Source organism: Calliphora vicina, chromosome 5, assembly GCF_958450345.1.
Source record: "Calliphora vicina chromosome 5, idCalVici1.1, whole genome shotgun sequence".
NCBI classification, from domain to species: domain Eukaryota; kingdom Metazoa; phylum Arthropoda; class Insecta; order Diptera; family Calliphoridae; genus Calliphora; species Calliphora vicina.
The window spans coordinates 100621527-100637645 of NC_088784.1; the positions used below are offsets into that span (position 1 = coordinate 100621527).

Below are 16119 nucleotides of genomic sequence, written 5' to 3' on the forward strand. Positions count from 1 at the left end.
ACCAAAGGAGGAAATCGGTCCACAAATATCACTTTTTTTTGAACTATCAGGCCTGTCATAGAATTCTATTCCGAGCGAAAGTGGAATTAGTTCCGTATTTCGCTTCTTCAGAAAAAGAAAAACGAAAATTTCTATCGGAATGAAACCAGTTTTCAAAATGAAATTGATAAAAATTTTTCAAATTTTTCTTTTTAATTTATTGATTTACTAAAATTTTTTTTTTGGGGTAAAAAAAATCTGTTTAAAAAATATTTTTCCCGATTTTGACCCATTGTAGGTCTATTTACTATGGCGTTATATTCGTCCTTGCAAATGTCTTTGAAATATCTATTAATGACTCAGTAATCCAAAAAACCGGGACAATCTCGATTTTTGGACTATTTTTAATCTATATCTGGTTTACTAAGTCATTAATATATACAATATGGATATTTCAAAGTCCCCTGCAACGATGAATATAAGGCTATAGTAATTTGGACCTACAATGGGTCAAAATCGGGAAAAATATTTTTTAACCCGAATTTTTTTTTACCAAAAAATTTTTTTTGTTAAAAATTTTGTTTCACTAATAAATTTAATTTTTTTTTAAAAAAATATTTTGTAAAAATTTTGAAATTTTTTTTTTAAATTTTCAAAAAAAAATTAAAAAAAAAAAATCAAAATCAATTTAAAAAAAAAAATTTAAAAATATTTACAATTTGTATTTTAAAGAATAAGCCAATAAGCACCAAAGCCCCAAAAATTCAATTTATGCTTTCTTCTCGATTCGGCACAGACGAATATACATACATAGCTCTCTTACTTGTTTTTCATACAAATGTTTTTTAACTAAAATTGTTTTCAATCTTTATCTTATCTTCAATTTTATCTTACTTTGCTGAAGGGTATATGACTTGATATTTATGGATCTTATGGATATTTATATTGCGGAGTCGATATAGCCATATCCGTCTGTCAAATCAACTTTTCGAAGTCCCCAAATAACTTACATACATGATTGGTAGTACATCAATATATCGGGTATATTCCTTGTTCGGTTGGTAGTTAAAATCGAGCGAATCGGTCAACAAATGGCTGAGATGAACAAATGAAAGACATAACGTCGCATATGATGCCATATTAATTCGGACCTACCAACAATGGGTCATAATTGAGAAAAAAAATTGTTCATCAAAAATAAATAAATAAATTTTTTCAATTTTAATAATCGAAACTTTGGCGAGTTTTTCGACGAGCTTTTTATAGAAAATTATAATAAATCATAATACTGTCTAATTTATTTGTCTGGCAACACAATACCTACATATTAATGAAAAGGTAAAGTTATAAACCAGTCTCAGAGTAAAATAAATCAAACATCGGGTCTTTAAGAGACAACATACTCATACACACGCTCATTCATTCATACACATGAACATCGTAATGTGATCCAGAAATCTCGGTCGCAAACGTTCCCTCTTTTTTTATTATTTAATTGACTACAATGCGTTTGTAAATACGGCAATAGCATTTAGTTTTCATTTAACTCGCCTAAGGTGTAGATCGAAGTCACCTGCCAAGTAAAATAAAAACCCACGGTCGATTGTTTATACGTGTTAATAGTGTGCGAACTTTGGCTTTTAAATACAAATATAGTATAATAAACATTTTAAGAAATTTTAAACTTTGTACATTTTTTTTGTTGTTGATTTCTGTTTTATAGCTTTTTCGAAAAATTCGTAAAAAAAAGAACTCGCGTTTACAATCTTTTCCATCATTTGTTGTATAAAAGCTAGTGAGTGAATTTGACTTTTAGTTAATTTGTGTGTTTTCAAAAGTTTTCAATACACTGTATGTATATAAAAATACATACATAGTATGTAAATAAAAACCAGACTTATTTATATGTTTGGAAATTGAATATACATAATATGGTTGTACATTTTGTTTTAATCTACTGTTTACTTTTAAATATTTTTGTTGTTGTCTTCTCACTTTGAAAAGAAATCGACCATAAATAATAGAAACAATGAAAAAATAAAGAGAAATTTTTACCGTTGCTTAAATAATTTATTTATTGACAAATATTTAAAAAAAAAGTTTTGAATTAACTGGAATTTAAAATTTCTTAATCTTATTCGTTTATGCATCTTTTCTCATTACAGTTTAAACTCATCATAATTTATTAACTACCGAAATTGTTTATTATTCCTTAAAAAGAGTAAAATCATATTATTAAAAGAAAATGTCAGCAAAGGCTATTACTGAAGCCACAGGCAAGGATATTTTAAATCGCCATTTAAACGACAATGGCGCTGGAGTACAAACATGCCGTTTTGCAACGGTCAATATGAAAACTGATTGGTCCAAATTGGCTGCTGAACAACCCTGGCTATTGAATACGGTAAGAGATTTTTTTCAATTTAAATTGCACAACAATCAAATTTAAATAGCTACACATCATTCATTATATTTTTACATTGAACTTGACATTTTGCTTGGCTTAGTTAATAAATTTGTGTTTCTTTCATTATCTCTATTTCTGTTTTGTTTTATGCATATTTTAAATTTGTGTTAATGACACCAACAGACCTCTGTGAAAAAAATTTGTATTTGTGACGTTAATATTTTACACTGTTTCCTATGTTAGCGCAATTATATATACATTTATTTTTACATATAACAAATTGTATTTTACATAAACGTGTTGCGACACGAATGTCTGTCTTTTTGTTTTTCTTTTTCTTCGAACTTATTAATTTTGTATAATGTAATGCATTTTTGCAGTGTGCTATAGAAATAACCTTTGGGTTTAATTATTTCCTAAGGTTTATTTAACATTAACACAAAATTGCCTATAACACACATATGTAAACTTCAAATGTTTATTAATATGTAATTATTAATATAAATCAACCTTAAATTATAAATATTGATCTTTCTTAAAAAATCGTTATGTGGACAAATTAAATAACAAAAGGTTAAACTAAATTTTGTGTTACCAGCTGCAAAGCACACTTGCAAAACATTTGTTAGGTTGATTTAATTCAAATACATTGCCTATAAATTTCAATGTTTTAAATTTGAGTCCAAAACCAAAAATTTAGTAGATTCTCAGATATATAAATAAACAAATAGTGTTAAAATTTAAACATTATTTTTAGTTTTTATACTATAATAAACGTATAAATATTAACCTAACTGACATTGATTTATTAGACCATCGTTATTATATCAATCTGATAATAAACAGTTTTTATTATTAACAATTACTTACATACTATACAATTGGAATTCCCGCGAAAATTTAACGAACGATATTTGTTTTTATTTCGTCGAAATGAAATGATATAAAACACGCGATAATCGTTCTATACATGCTCAAACATTTTTTTACAGTAATCTACAGAGCGACAAAAATGGATTCACACAAATACAAATTGGAGTTAAAGAAAACAATAGCGATAGTTAAATAAAGTTTTCTAATTTTCATTCAAGATAGTTCTGAGGGGCTATAGTGTAATTCAATATGAAAGAAAACATTTTCGAAATACATACAATGTATAAATAATATTAATGCGAACGAGTTCCTATATAAAGCGGGTGAGGCAAAACTTTACAATCACATCATTCTAAATAGGTTTTAACATGTGTTGCAACATGTGGCCGAGTGTTGTCGCATATTCTTTGCGTTTTTCGGCCAATGCTCGCATCAAACGTCGATTCGGCTGATTGGCTGGGTTTCACGTACGATCTCTTACGCTTCGGGTTATCGTAATGGATCCATTTGTGGAGCCGCAGAACAAAAGGTACTTTTTCTAATTTTTTTACAAATTGATGTTTTGGTATTTTTATAATATTTGGGTTGAAATCTTCTATAAAAAATCAATTTCCCAACATTTTTAAATTTTCAAAAAAGTACCTTTTGTTCTGCGGCTCCTCATTTTTCATCACAAGTAATGATTCGGTGCAAAAATGATTTTCTTTTATAGCGTTCAAGCATTCTTTCGGACCTGCAAAATCGTCTTGAGTAGCTCCCAATGATTTTGCAAGCTCTTGCTGAGTTTTATAACAATCTTCATGGAGTAATGGCTCCAATTCTTGATCTTCAAACTTTTTGGCTGGCCTGGGCGATCTTTGTTTTCCGTATCAAAATTACCACTTCTGAACCGCACAAACCATCTCTCGCACATTGAAACCGATGTGTGAGCTACCAAAGCTAATGGTGAATGTACAAAATTCGAAATTTTCGAAGTAAAAAAACTAAGTGAGAATAAAGGACAGATATGTACCCCTCAAATTGACATATGTATGGGCAATTCCATGTCATCGTGCGTAACATTTGTACGCATATAGAGTTAAATAGATTTTGCAAAAATAAGAGTATCTGAAAAATAATTTGATCTTTATGTTCCATTCAGAGGGTACTGTATTTAAAAAAAAATATAATAAGTTCTTTGGAAACATTGTTGTCCAAATTTTGGAGCGAAATAAGGGTATATCGTATGTAACATAAAACGAAAGTAATTTTGAGGTAGAAATATGTGAAAATTTGCAAATCATGAAAAGCATATGTTTTCTTTTTATTTCTTACACTAAAAAAATCTTTGGATGATTTTATAATAAATAAAATTTAATATGTTACGTGACATACCGTACGTGCAAAATCATTTCATACTACATGATAATTGGGAGCTTAGTTTTCGCCGCCATCTTAGCCTAAAACATGCCAATTAAATTGAAAAATTAAATATAGTCAGTTTAAACTATTATTTTTGCCCTTAAAATGTAATAAGCTCTAAATATTTTCTCATAGTAACATTTTAGTGTTTTCTCCTATTCAAACCATCAAAAAGTTGTAAGGGTTTTTGTTTTTTCAATCGTGGTTGTCATTATCTTGGAATTTTGCCCATATAAGTTATTAAAAATAAAAACTTAGTACAAAATTTTAGTACTAATTTCAAATTCTCCCTTTTGAAATCATTTTTCTAAAGTGTGTTGTTGTAAAACTTATTATTTGCTAAATAAAATAAATTAAATATTATTTTGGTCTCTTATCTTGCAAAAATTATTCTATATTATTCTATTTACATATATGTTGTGTACATATTAATGAATGTGTATACATATTCTATTCTGAATAATGCCCCTCTCGGTCATTGCTATTGTTAATCAGACATTACTGATTCCAAATATTAAAAAAAAAACTATATTAAAAGATTAAGAACAAAAAAATACTAAAGTGTCAAGGTTACGTGCGCTAGTTCGTGAACAACATCTGGGAACATTGTTTAGTATTAACCAGTAAGAATCTTATCTATGTACTTATACACTCATACATTAAAGGTATTTATGTGTTGAGGCACGACACGCCACTCACCAAACATGGACAAAACACACCATGCCACGCCGTAACGAAATGTTTTTATACATAATTTTATATATAATAATGTATTTATTTTTTAATATTGACTAAGGTTCTAGTTTTACTTATTTACTTAACATAAGATTTATGAATTTGAATTCTATTGTTGTTCAAAAAATAAAAAAAATTAAAAACAACAACCTGTTGTTGTTAATTTTGTGTTACTATCTCGTATTTAAATTTTATTGCTCAGTCTATGTGTATTGACGACCACCATGGACTGACGGACTGACTGACTTAATCTAATGGTTTTAATAGCTTTTATACATGTTCATTTGTCATCAGATGATAATAATATTTAATATGAATTTCAATCATTGTGTACGTACTCCACCCCATAAACAAATTTATTACTAATGTCAACAACATTGAAAAATCGTGCAATTTTATTTTTCTTTTATTTGATTTCTTTTCTTATCAATATCTGGTTATATTTTATATACATATATAAACATTTCTTACTGATGATTTCCAAATGATTATAGAGATAAAACAGCTAATCACATCAGAATATGTGAAATTTTATGCTAGACATGAGTGCAGCTTTTAGAAATTTACCATGAGTTAAATTATAAGTTTTTCATTCTGTTTGTAATGTCCAGATTTTTCATGTATTATTATTAACAAACAAATCAGGTGATGTGAGATTTTATTTTTAATCTTTGTCAAAAACCGGTTGCTCTATTGTTATTCGTATGAGTGCATTTTTACTTGTATAATAATTATATTTGAATTTTTTTTTATTCATTACCCGGTCGGCATTGCTGGCTCTATGTAAATAGTTTGTATTGTATTTTTAAATGTATTTATAGAAAGTACCAAATTTATTCGTTTTTTTTATTATTACATATAGGATATAAATGTGTAACTGAATTGTGAACCAGTTTTGGTAGCCCGAAAATGCTTAAATGACAATTATGTTCGAAAATTCGAACTTATGTTTAATCATCTTTAATGCTCTTATATAGACTCTAGATCATGCAAAAACCTAATTCGAAAAATTCGAACTTATAATTGAAAATTTTTAAAATAATCTCTAACTCATGAGGATTCTAAAACAAATATTTTTAATTTTATTTGATTAAAATTTCTTACATTTTCCAATTTCGAACTTTATAATTTTGGAAAAAAAAATTAAATTTTTTATGAATTTTATAGTATTTTCGGAATATATGCTTTTTAAGAATTTAAATTCGAAATATAATAAATAGTTTGATAAAATTAAAAGTTTATTTTTCCTCTTTTTAGGGCGGGTTTTTGAATTGAAGATTAAGAATGTATTTTTGGTTGTAGTCGATTATTTTGTTTTATGTGCTAGTTTAAGCCGCCAATATTGGCAAAAAAAATTCTCTTTTGTGGCCCCATAAAGTATTTATTCTGGATCGTAATTTCCGTCTCTCTGTTCAAATCAACTTTCCGAAGCTTCCAAACAACTTATAAATATGATTAATACATCAATTTATCGGATATAGTCCTGGTTCCATTTTTATCTAAAAGCGGTCCACGAATGACTGAGATATAACAAAAAAAAACACATCTATCTCGATTTTTTAAACCTATTTGTTCATTTCACCAAAACCAAAATATTTCATAAAAAAAAATGTTTCAATAAAATTTTTTTTTTTTTCAATATTTATCTTAAAGTATACTTTGGTGTAGGGTATATAAGATTCGTAACAGCCAAATATATCACTCTTACTTGTTTTTAAATTAACTAATCTGATTATTATTTGGCATTTGATCTTCAAGTATAAAACCCTCCGTTAGAGCATTTAAATAAAAGCTTATTTTAAAAATGTTTTTGTTATTAATAATTTCATATTTTGTATTTTATACAAATAACCAAATTTACATACGTATGAATATATAAATTCATAATCAAGCCAATCAGTTCAAATATTGCTTATATTCTACTCAACAACTATAATACTTTAATATATTTTACATTTTTTATTAAATTTTTAATATATTTACAGCCCTTGGTGGTGAAACCCGATCAACTCATAAAAAGACGCGGTAAATTGGGATTGATTGGTGTCAAAAAGAATTTCCAAGAAGTTCAACAATGGATTGCAGAACGTATGGACAAAGATCAGGCTATTGGCAATGCAGTAGGAAAATTAAGAAATTTTATTATAGAACCATTTGTAGCACATACAGATGTAAGTAAAATTAATGTATGAATTGTTAAAATATTTAGTTTTCTATAACGAATTTCTCATTTTAGGCTGAGGAAATGTATGTTTGTATTTATTCGCATCGTTCGGCCGATACCATTCTTTTCTATCATCAAGGTGGCGTTGATATTGGTGATGTTGATGCTAAGGCCTTAAAACTGGACATACCCGTTAATACGGACGTCACTTTGGAAGACATCAATTCCAAACTATTAACTGAAGTGCCAGCTGGCAAAAAAGAACGCATTGCCCAGTTCATTATTGCTTTGTACAAAACGTTTGCCGATTTATATTTCACTTATTTGGAAATTAATCCTTTGGTGGTGACAGATGACAGTATGTATATATTAGATTTGGCGGCTAAGCTGGACTCGACCGCCGATTTTATATGCCGTCCCAAATGGGGTGATATCGATTACCCACCACCCTTTGGACGTGACGCTTATCCCGAAGAAGCTTATATTGCTGATTTAGATGCCAAAAGTGGTGCTTCATTGAAAGTGAGTAAAAAGGCACTTGGTTGGTACTTGGTTGCCTAGCGGGCTTGAATGATTATTGTATATCTCCTGTTTCTTTATTCTAGTTAACCATACTTAATAGAAATGGTAGAATTTGGACTATGGTTGCGGGTGGCGGTGCTAGTGTTATTTATTCCGATACAATCTGCGATTTGGGTGGAGCCTCCGAGTTGGCCAACTATGGTGAATACAGTGGTGCACCCTCTGAACAACAAACCTATGAATATGCTAAAACTATTCTGAACCTTATGACTTCATCGCCTAAACATCCCGAAGGCAAAATTTTAATAACTGGTGGTGGTATTGCAAACTTTACCAATGTTGCAGCCACTTTCAGAGGCATTATTACAGCCCTGCGGGAATTCCAACCAAAATTGGTTGAGCACAATGTGTCCATTTTTGTGCGTCGTGCTGGGCCCAATTATCAAGAGGGTTTACGCAAGATGCGCGAATTTGGTAGCTCATTGGGTATTCCTCTACATGTTTTCGGTCCCGAAACACATATGACTGCTATCTGTGGCATGGCATTGGGTAAACGCCCCATACCACAAACAACCAGTGCTGAATTTTCCACTGCCAACTTTTTATTGCCCGGTGGACAGAATGCCCAGCCAGAATTAAGAACCTTAACTGGAGATGCTGGTAATGGTAAGTTATGGGCAAATATTTGCAATTACTTTTTTTTTAATTTCTTGTTTTATACATATGCTTTTAATTTTTGCAAAAGGGAAAAAGATTTTATAGTATTTGAAAATTTACATAAGATTTGAGAAGAACGTTATCAGTTTAAACTCTTCATTATCCGTTTACACTTTACACATTGTTAATTTAATGTGTAAACGTGCTAAGTCCGTTTTCAAAAATGGACTTGGCACTTTTGCCTACAATGTGTTTTTATTTATTCTAACGTTTTGTATGAAAACTGTCAGTCAGTAGGACTTTAGGTTACAACATAACTATATATTGTTACAAATTGCAATGTTTGTTTAGGTACACATTTTTAAGTGAATTTTAAACCATGCATTCATGCTTAAACCTGGTCACAACCCAATATTATGATCGACAATTCGAAATCAAATTCAAAAATTCGAAGTAATGTTCGAAAAATTTTCAAAGCTGCTAAAACAATATCTGGATCATGCATAAACCTGATGACAATGGAATATTATGCTTGAAAATTCGAAATTAAATTCGAACTTATGTTCGAATATTTTTTAAAGCTGTTAATCAGGAGGATTCTTAAAAAAAAACAATTTTGGTTTTATTTGTACCCAAATTCTTTCATTTTCCCAATTTAAACATAAAAATTTTGAAAATAAAATTAAACATTTTCATGAATTTTCAATGTAGTTTCAGAATATAAACTACATTGAAAAAATTGAGATATGTTCGAAAATTCGAAATATTCAAGGTGATTTAAAATGAAGAAAATAAAAAATTGAATCAAAATCATTATTACATTATACAATTTATATGATATAAATGATTGTCGCGACAATTCCAGCATCAGGAAAATGCCTAGGATAGACTCAGGGAGCATTTAGGCCCCAAATAATTATATTTTTTACAATTTAACAGATAAAAAAACTATAAAATCTTTTCCCCTTTTCTTCTTACTTCATAACAAATATACTACTCTCATTACGATAATAGAATTAAACATTTATTTCAATCTCTTTCGTCTATTTCGATTGTTTTATTTGGATTAAAAAATGATAATCTTAATATCCTGCTCCTCTTGTTATATGTAATTGAATTTGCATTCTATTTATTGTTTTATTATTCTAACAACTTTAAACAAATTGTTCAATCATTTACTAACACAACCACCCACCATTCACATTAACCATTTCAATTAAAACTAAAAAAATTGAATCCACTAACATAATTGTAATTTGTCATATTGTATTGTTCTGATTTCTTCAACTCCACCACCACCACTACTACTGCTACCATTTTCCATCAATGTCTGTCCACAAATCAACCTGTTCAACTTACTACTGCTATCATCCACCACACCCACCTGTATTTCTATGTATCGTGTGCGTATTTTATGTCATTCATTGTTGTGTGTGCTCCTTGACTATTAAAATTTTGGTACCTCTTATTCCATTATGTTCCTTAACGTGTTTAAATTGATTGATTGATTGAATTGATTGTTACCATATCCATGTCTCTCCTACGTAATCGTATAATGATTTGTTGTGTCGTCCGTCTCCTACTGCCTGCAAATTTAAATTACAAAATTCGAAAACCAAACCAAACCAAAAAAAAAAATAAAAATTGTTATCATTTGTGTGTTAAAATCACAAACAAACAAAAAAAAATCACAACACATACAAACTATCAAAATCAAAAAAAAAAAAAACAATAAAGGTTTAGGCTCACCACAACAATCGATTAAACTACCACCTATCTTGGCAGATAATGTTAAAACCAACGATGTGCTTGATAGTGTGGTCAATACAACAACACGTAAATTCTTTACCAAGAAAACTAAAGCCATCGTCTGGGGCATGCAACAAAGAGCCGTACAATCTATGCTGGACTTTGATTTTATTTGCACGTAAGTAAAAATAATTTAAATATAATGTCTAATTTATTTGGCAGGAAACAAAAATGTCACTTTATTTGTTAAATAAAGTTTAAGCTGTGTTTAATTTATGCCAACTTTATGAATCGTTATTTAAACTTAGCTTAAATAAAGATTAAGTTAAACCCAAAATTCAAAATCAATTGTTTTATATATTTTTTTCTACCTTCATTATTAATATCATAATTTCCTTATTTTAGTCGTGACGAGCCCTCTGTTGTCGCCATGGTTTATCCCTTCACCGGTGATCACAAGCAAAAATTCTACTGGGGTCACAAAGAAATTCTTATTCCTGTCTACAAAAAAATGTCCGATGCCATTAATAAACACAAAGACGTTGATGTCATGGTTAATTTTGCTTCTCTGCGTTCGGCCTACGAATCGACCTTGGAAGTTTTAGATTATCCACAAATACGTACAGTGGCCATTATTGCCGAAGGTATACCCGAAAATATGACACGCAAAATGATTGTGGCGGCCAATAAGAAGGGTGTAGCCATAATTGGTCCAGCCACCGTGGGAGGCGTTAAGCCAGGCTGTTTCAAAATTGGCAACACTGGTGGTATGTTAGACAATATACTCCATTCGAAGCTGTATAGACCTGGCAGTGTCGCCTATGTCTCCAGATCCGGTGGTATGTCCAATGAGTTGAACAACATCATCTCGAAGGCAACTGATGGCGTTTTAGAGGGCGTAGCCATTGGTGGTGACCGTTATCCTGGCACCACATTTATGGATCACATTATGCGTTACCAAGCCGATCCCGAGGCAAAACTTATTGTGTTGTTGGGCGAAGTTGGTGGCACCGAGGAGTATGAAGTGTGTGCTGCTCTCAAAGATGGTCGTATCACAAAACCTTTGGTAGCTTGGTGTATAGGCACCTGTGCCAGTATGTTTACCTCCGAAGTACAATTTGGCCATGCTGGTTCATGTGCCAATTCGGATAAAGAAACAGCTTCGGCTAAAAATAAGTCATTAGCCGAGGCTGGTGCCTATGTGCCCGACTCATTTGATTCGTTGGGTGATTTGGTGCAACAAGTCTATGCTGAACTTGTTAAGTCGGGTCGCATTGTGCCACGCGAAGAAGTACCACCACCAACTGTACCCATGGACTATGCTTGGGCCCGAGAATTGGGACTCATTCGTAAGCCAGCTTCTTTCATGACCTCGATTTGTGACGAGAGAGGTCAAGAATTGATATACGCTGGTATGCCCATCAGTGAAGTGCTCAACAAGGATGTTGGTATTGGTGGTGTAATTTCGTTGTTGTGGTTCCAACGTTGTTTGCCTCCATATGTGTGCAAGTTCTTTGAAATGTGTTTAATGGTTACGGCCGATCATGGTCCAGCTGTATCGGGTGCCCATAACACCATTGTCTGTGCACGTGCCGGTAAAGATTTGGTATCATCGTTGGTCAGTGGTTTGCTAACAATTGTAAGTACAAAAATATGTATTAAATTTTATCGCCTGATTCAGTAACACGGACGAAAAGTTTGTCCTGAAAATTTTTATGAAAATCAAAAAAAAAAATATTTTAAATTGTGTGACTTTCATGTAGAGTTCCTAATTTCCCGGATTTTTTCCATTCCCGGGAAATATTGTAATAAAAAATAAGTTTACTCCCGGAATATTCCGGGATTAATCCAATAATTCAATCTAAATGACCAAATTTGTTTGTTATGGCTGAAAAATATTAGTTGGAGTAATTCAAATCGTAATTATTCAATTTCAACTGATTTTCTTTTTCCAGTATCAACGATGTATATAATCGAATTGTTCGATTGGCAACTAATCTCGTTCGTGCTACCCAATCAAAACTCTTAGAAAACCATTTAATAAGATCTCGTGATAAATCTTAAAATTATTGTTTTTTGTGTAATTAAAATTTGTTTGTAATTTATTTTAGGGTGATCGCTTTGGTGGTGCTTTAGATGGAGCTGCTCGTCAATTCTCAGAAGCCTATGACTCGAATTTGCATCCCATGGAATTTGTAAATCAAATGCGTAAAAATGGCCAATTAATTATGGGTATTGGACATCGTGTCAAATCCATCAATAATCCTGATGTGCGCGTTAAGATTATCAAGGAATTCGTTTTGGACAATTTCCCATCGTGCCCATTGCTCAAATATGCTTTAGAAGTAGAAAAGATTACAACCAGTAAGAAACCAAATTTGATTCTGAACGTAGATGGTGTTATAGCCACATGCTTTGTGGATATGTTACGTAATTGTGGTTCATTTACAAGGTAAGTAGTTGCTAAATAAATTGAAATCAAATGTATTTTTTTAACCCCTTTTTTTCTTATAATTTTAGTGAGGAAGCTCAGGAATATATAAATATTGGCTCCATAAACTCTCTATTTGTATTGGGTCGCAGCATAGGTTTCATTGGTCATTTCATGGATCAAAAACGTTTGAAACAGGGTCTTTACCGTCATCCTTGGGATGATATTTCCTATGTTATGCCCGAACAGTTTAATTAAATTTACTCTTAAATACATATTTAAATCCTTAGTTACAGTTCAGTCTTTAATCATCCTACAGTATGTGAGGGCTTTTCTTTCGTAATGCTAAATTCAAAAAAAAAAACATCACAGGCAAAATTAATAATAGTTTTATCTCCTTCTCATTGATATTACGTTTATGTTCTCCTGTTCATACTCTTCTCATTCCTTTTCTTTGTCAGATTCATTTTCTTAAAAAAAAATATTAATATACATATTTGTTTATTTTTTTTTTTATTATTATTTTATTACATTTTTATACTTATAAATGGCATTTATTTTTTCATTTAATTATTATTTAAATAATTTGTTTATTTCCTTTTCATTTTGATACTTAATTGTTAAATTACCATTAAATTACACAATTGAAATGTGTATTTTTATTCAACATTCTATATATGTATGTATATTTAAAACAATTATTAAATGTTCTATAAAATAAACTCTTACACTAATTTTCAATGAAAGTGCACTCAAAATTTTAATTTAGAAAAATTGTTGTTTGTTGCTAAACGATATGTATGTAATGCACAATGACTTTATATGTATTTTGATACATACATATATATAAATATACAATACAAAATTAAAAATAATTGCAACTATGTATGTTTGGAGTAATAAACTTATAAATAAATTAATTTAAAATAAAAAAAATATATATAAAATTTCAAAGGAAAAAGTAAATAAATATATTAAAATAAACAAACGTTTCTTTTCATTATGAAATTTTTGTTGACACACTATTTTTTAAATGCAATACTAAGCATGGGTTTTTGACTTGAAGATCAAATGCCAATTAATAACAAGATTAGTTAATCTAAAACTTATTTTCTAATCAAACGTTAATCCACTTTGATGTATTTGGGTTCTAATTTTGTTATCACAAAACAGAAATTCATAAGAATATTGTGTGTGTTGAGAAAATAAATCTGACCACAGATACATTTGGCTAATAGTTAAGTAAAATCTTTGAAAATGAAAGAACTTTTTTTAGATATCCTTTGTGCAAGAACGATGATATATCCTGTTTTTATGAGAAACGTATTTCTGGAAAAAACTTTAAAATCTATGATTCATTAGCTTATGATATGAGATGACATATTATAAAATATGACTAACATTTCTAAAGTTATTAACAATACTATTTTAGGTATATTACACGCATCTATTAAAAATGTGAAAGCGAATGTATGGCATGGAAAAAATGTATACCAAATATTATTGAATTCATTAGTAAGTTCAAAAATTTATTTTGTAACGAAATTTTTCGTTTCTTACCTTAATTAAAAAATTAAATTTTCATTTCTACAGTTTTATAGCTTTTTTTATCAATGAAAAATTTTTTTATAATGAAATATTCTCATTATTATATCAATTATTATATCATTATTATATCAAAACTAAATGTTTGATGGGTAATACTGTTATAATTTTTTAATATTCGGTGAGTATTTCTTGTATTCGGCCGTACGTTACATGATTATTAGAAATATAAACATAGTCAGCTGATAAATCTGATTGGATTTAAAAAGAGACAACACTATTGCGTCACTTGTATGCTTAGGGCAAAGAGTGAAAGAGTCAGATTGTTATTAAATAGCTGTCAAACCAGAATAAGAGTTGCCCGTCCTACAAATATAGAATATAAAAAGGGAAGTTTAAATATATGGAGAAGTATTAAAATAACTATTTCAAAATGTAACAATAAAATAGGAGTTTCTCAAATTGACGCTGAATATATATAAAACAATAATAATTGGTAGACAACAATCCATCGTTAAAATTAACTAGGTGCTGACGTCTTAAAATTCAAATTAATAATCCAACATTAATGTAAGTTCTCAGAATTTTGCTAATAAAAATTATTATATTGATTTTGTTTACATTTTGATTTTGAGGTGTTTTTGTTTGCATTCCAAAACAGTCCTGTCAGAAAGGACGAAAGTAAAATCTAATTTGAATTTTGATAGAAAAACTTAAACATAAATTTATATTCTAACTGCACTACCCTACAGCCAGAAAGGGCTTCTCGTGCAAAACATATTTTTTATATAATTTTGAAATGCTTGCAAACAAATATGGCAAACATTTCGAGATATTTCAACTTTTAGGTTTTCACCAATAACTGTTTTTAATAGTTTTTATCTCAAATAAATTCTTTTCTTGAAAACAGACAGATTTGTGTTGATCATCCGAATCTTGTTACTAAGCACACACAATTGCAACAATGTGAAAACAACATCACATAAGTTTAGGCTACTGACTTTATAATTTTTACATATTATTAGTTTCCTATAAAAAAGTGAATTATCTAATTAGAAACATTTGTTTCTCATCTGTTGTCAGGTAAATTACAAATTAGTGTTGTCGAATTAAAAAATCTGATTTGATAAATGACAGATTCGTGGGAAATACTGTATGTTGCCAAATGTCTACATTATTTGACACATAACTAATAATAAACGGATACTTTTATTAGAGAATTTACTTTGATGAAAATGAAGTAGACATAATTATTACACATCTGGAACAGCCTTGGAAAGAACTGCAATCTTCCGCCTATAAAATGATATATGAAGCACTGTTGCTCGAAGAACCAATGAGGAACATATTGCGAAGGTATGGATATCACAGTGACATGCTGGAAAGACAATAATCTAGTCACAATCTAGCCAAAACTGCCAATGTATATGACAAAAAGCTAAAGAAACAAATCTAAATAGCATGTTCCAAAATAGTAAAAGATTACAACGCCCATCTGGAATGATGGACCTAAAGGATAGCTTTTTGGGCAGGTACAAAATCAGAGCGAAAAGCTGCAAATGGTATATTAGATTATTTTTATCACATGATTGATATGTCAATACATTATCGGATTTCAGATCAGACCTTGCGAAGACATTATGCTCCTATAAAACG

At 29.9% G+C, this 16119-nt stretch overlaps 1 protein-coding gene across 2 annotated transcripts; it reads left to right on the forward strand.

Moving 5' to 3' along the window:
• Positions 1–1554: 1554 nt before the first annotated feature.
• On the forward strand, positions 1555–13906 carry ATPCL (ATP-citrate synthase). Of its 2 annotated transcripts, none has more exons than XM_065513823.1 (9): positions 1555–1774; positions 2145–2383; positions 7381–7566; positions 7632–8081; positions 8165–8747; positions 10476–10665; positions 10893–12126; positions 12599–12939; positions 13008–13906. In XM_065513823.1, the coding sequence occupies exons 2-9, from the start codon at positions 2225–2227 to the stop codon at positions 13174–13176; spliced, it is 3312 nt and encodes a 1103-aa protein (XP_065369895.1). In that variant the 5' UTR covers positions 1555–1774; positions 2145–2224; the 3' UTR covers positions 13177–13906. The 2 variants fall into 2 exon arrangements, with proteins under 2 accessions (XP_065369895.1, XP_065369896.1); XM_065513824.1 differs by having other exon boundaries at positions 10524–10665.
• The last annotated feature ends 2213 nt before the right edge of the window (positions 13907–16119 follow it).

Bases quoted from the DNA above. Each gene is read 5' to 3' on its own strand.
- ATPCL (XM_065513823.1), top strand. From the start codon at position 2,225: ATGTCAGCAAAGGCTATTACTGAAGCCACAGGCAAGGATATTTTAAAT. The intron at 7,567-7,631 runs GTAAGTAAAATT...TTCTCATTTTAG, and splicing joins CATTTGTAGCACATACAGAT to GCTGAGGAAATGTATGTTTG. The intron at 10,666-10,892 runs GTAAGTAAAAAT...TCCTTATTTTAG, and splicing joins GACTTTGATTTTATTTGCAC to TCGTGACGAGCCCTCTGTTG.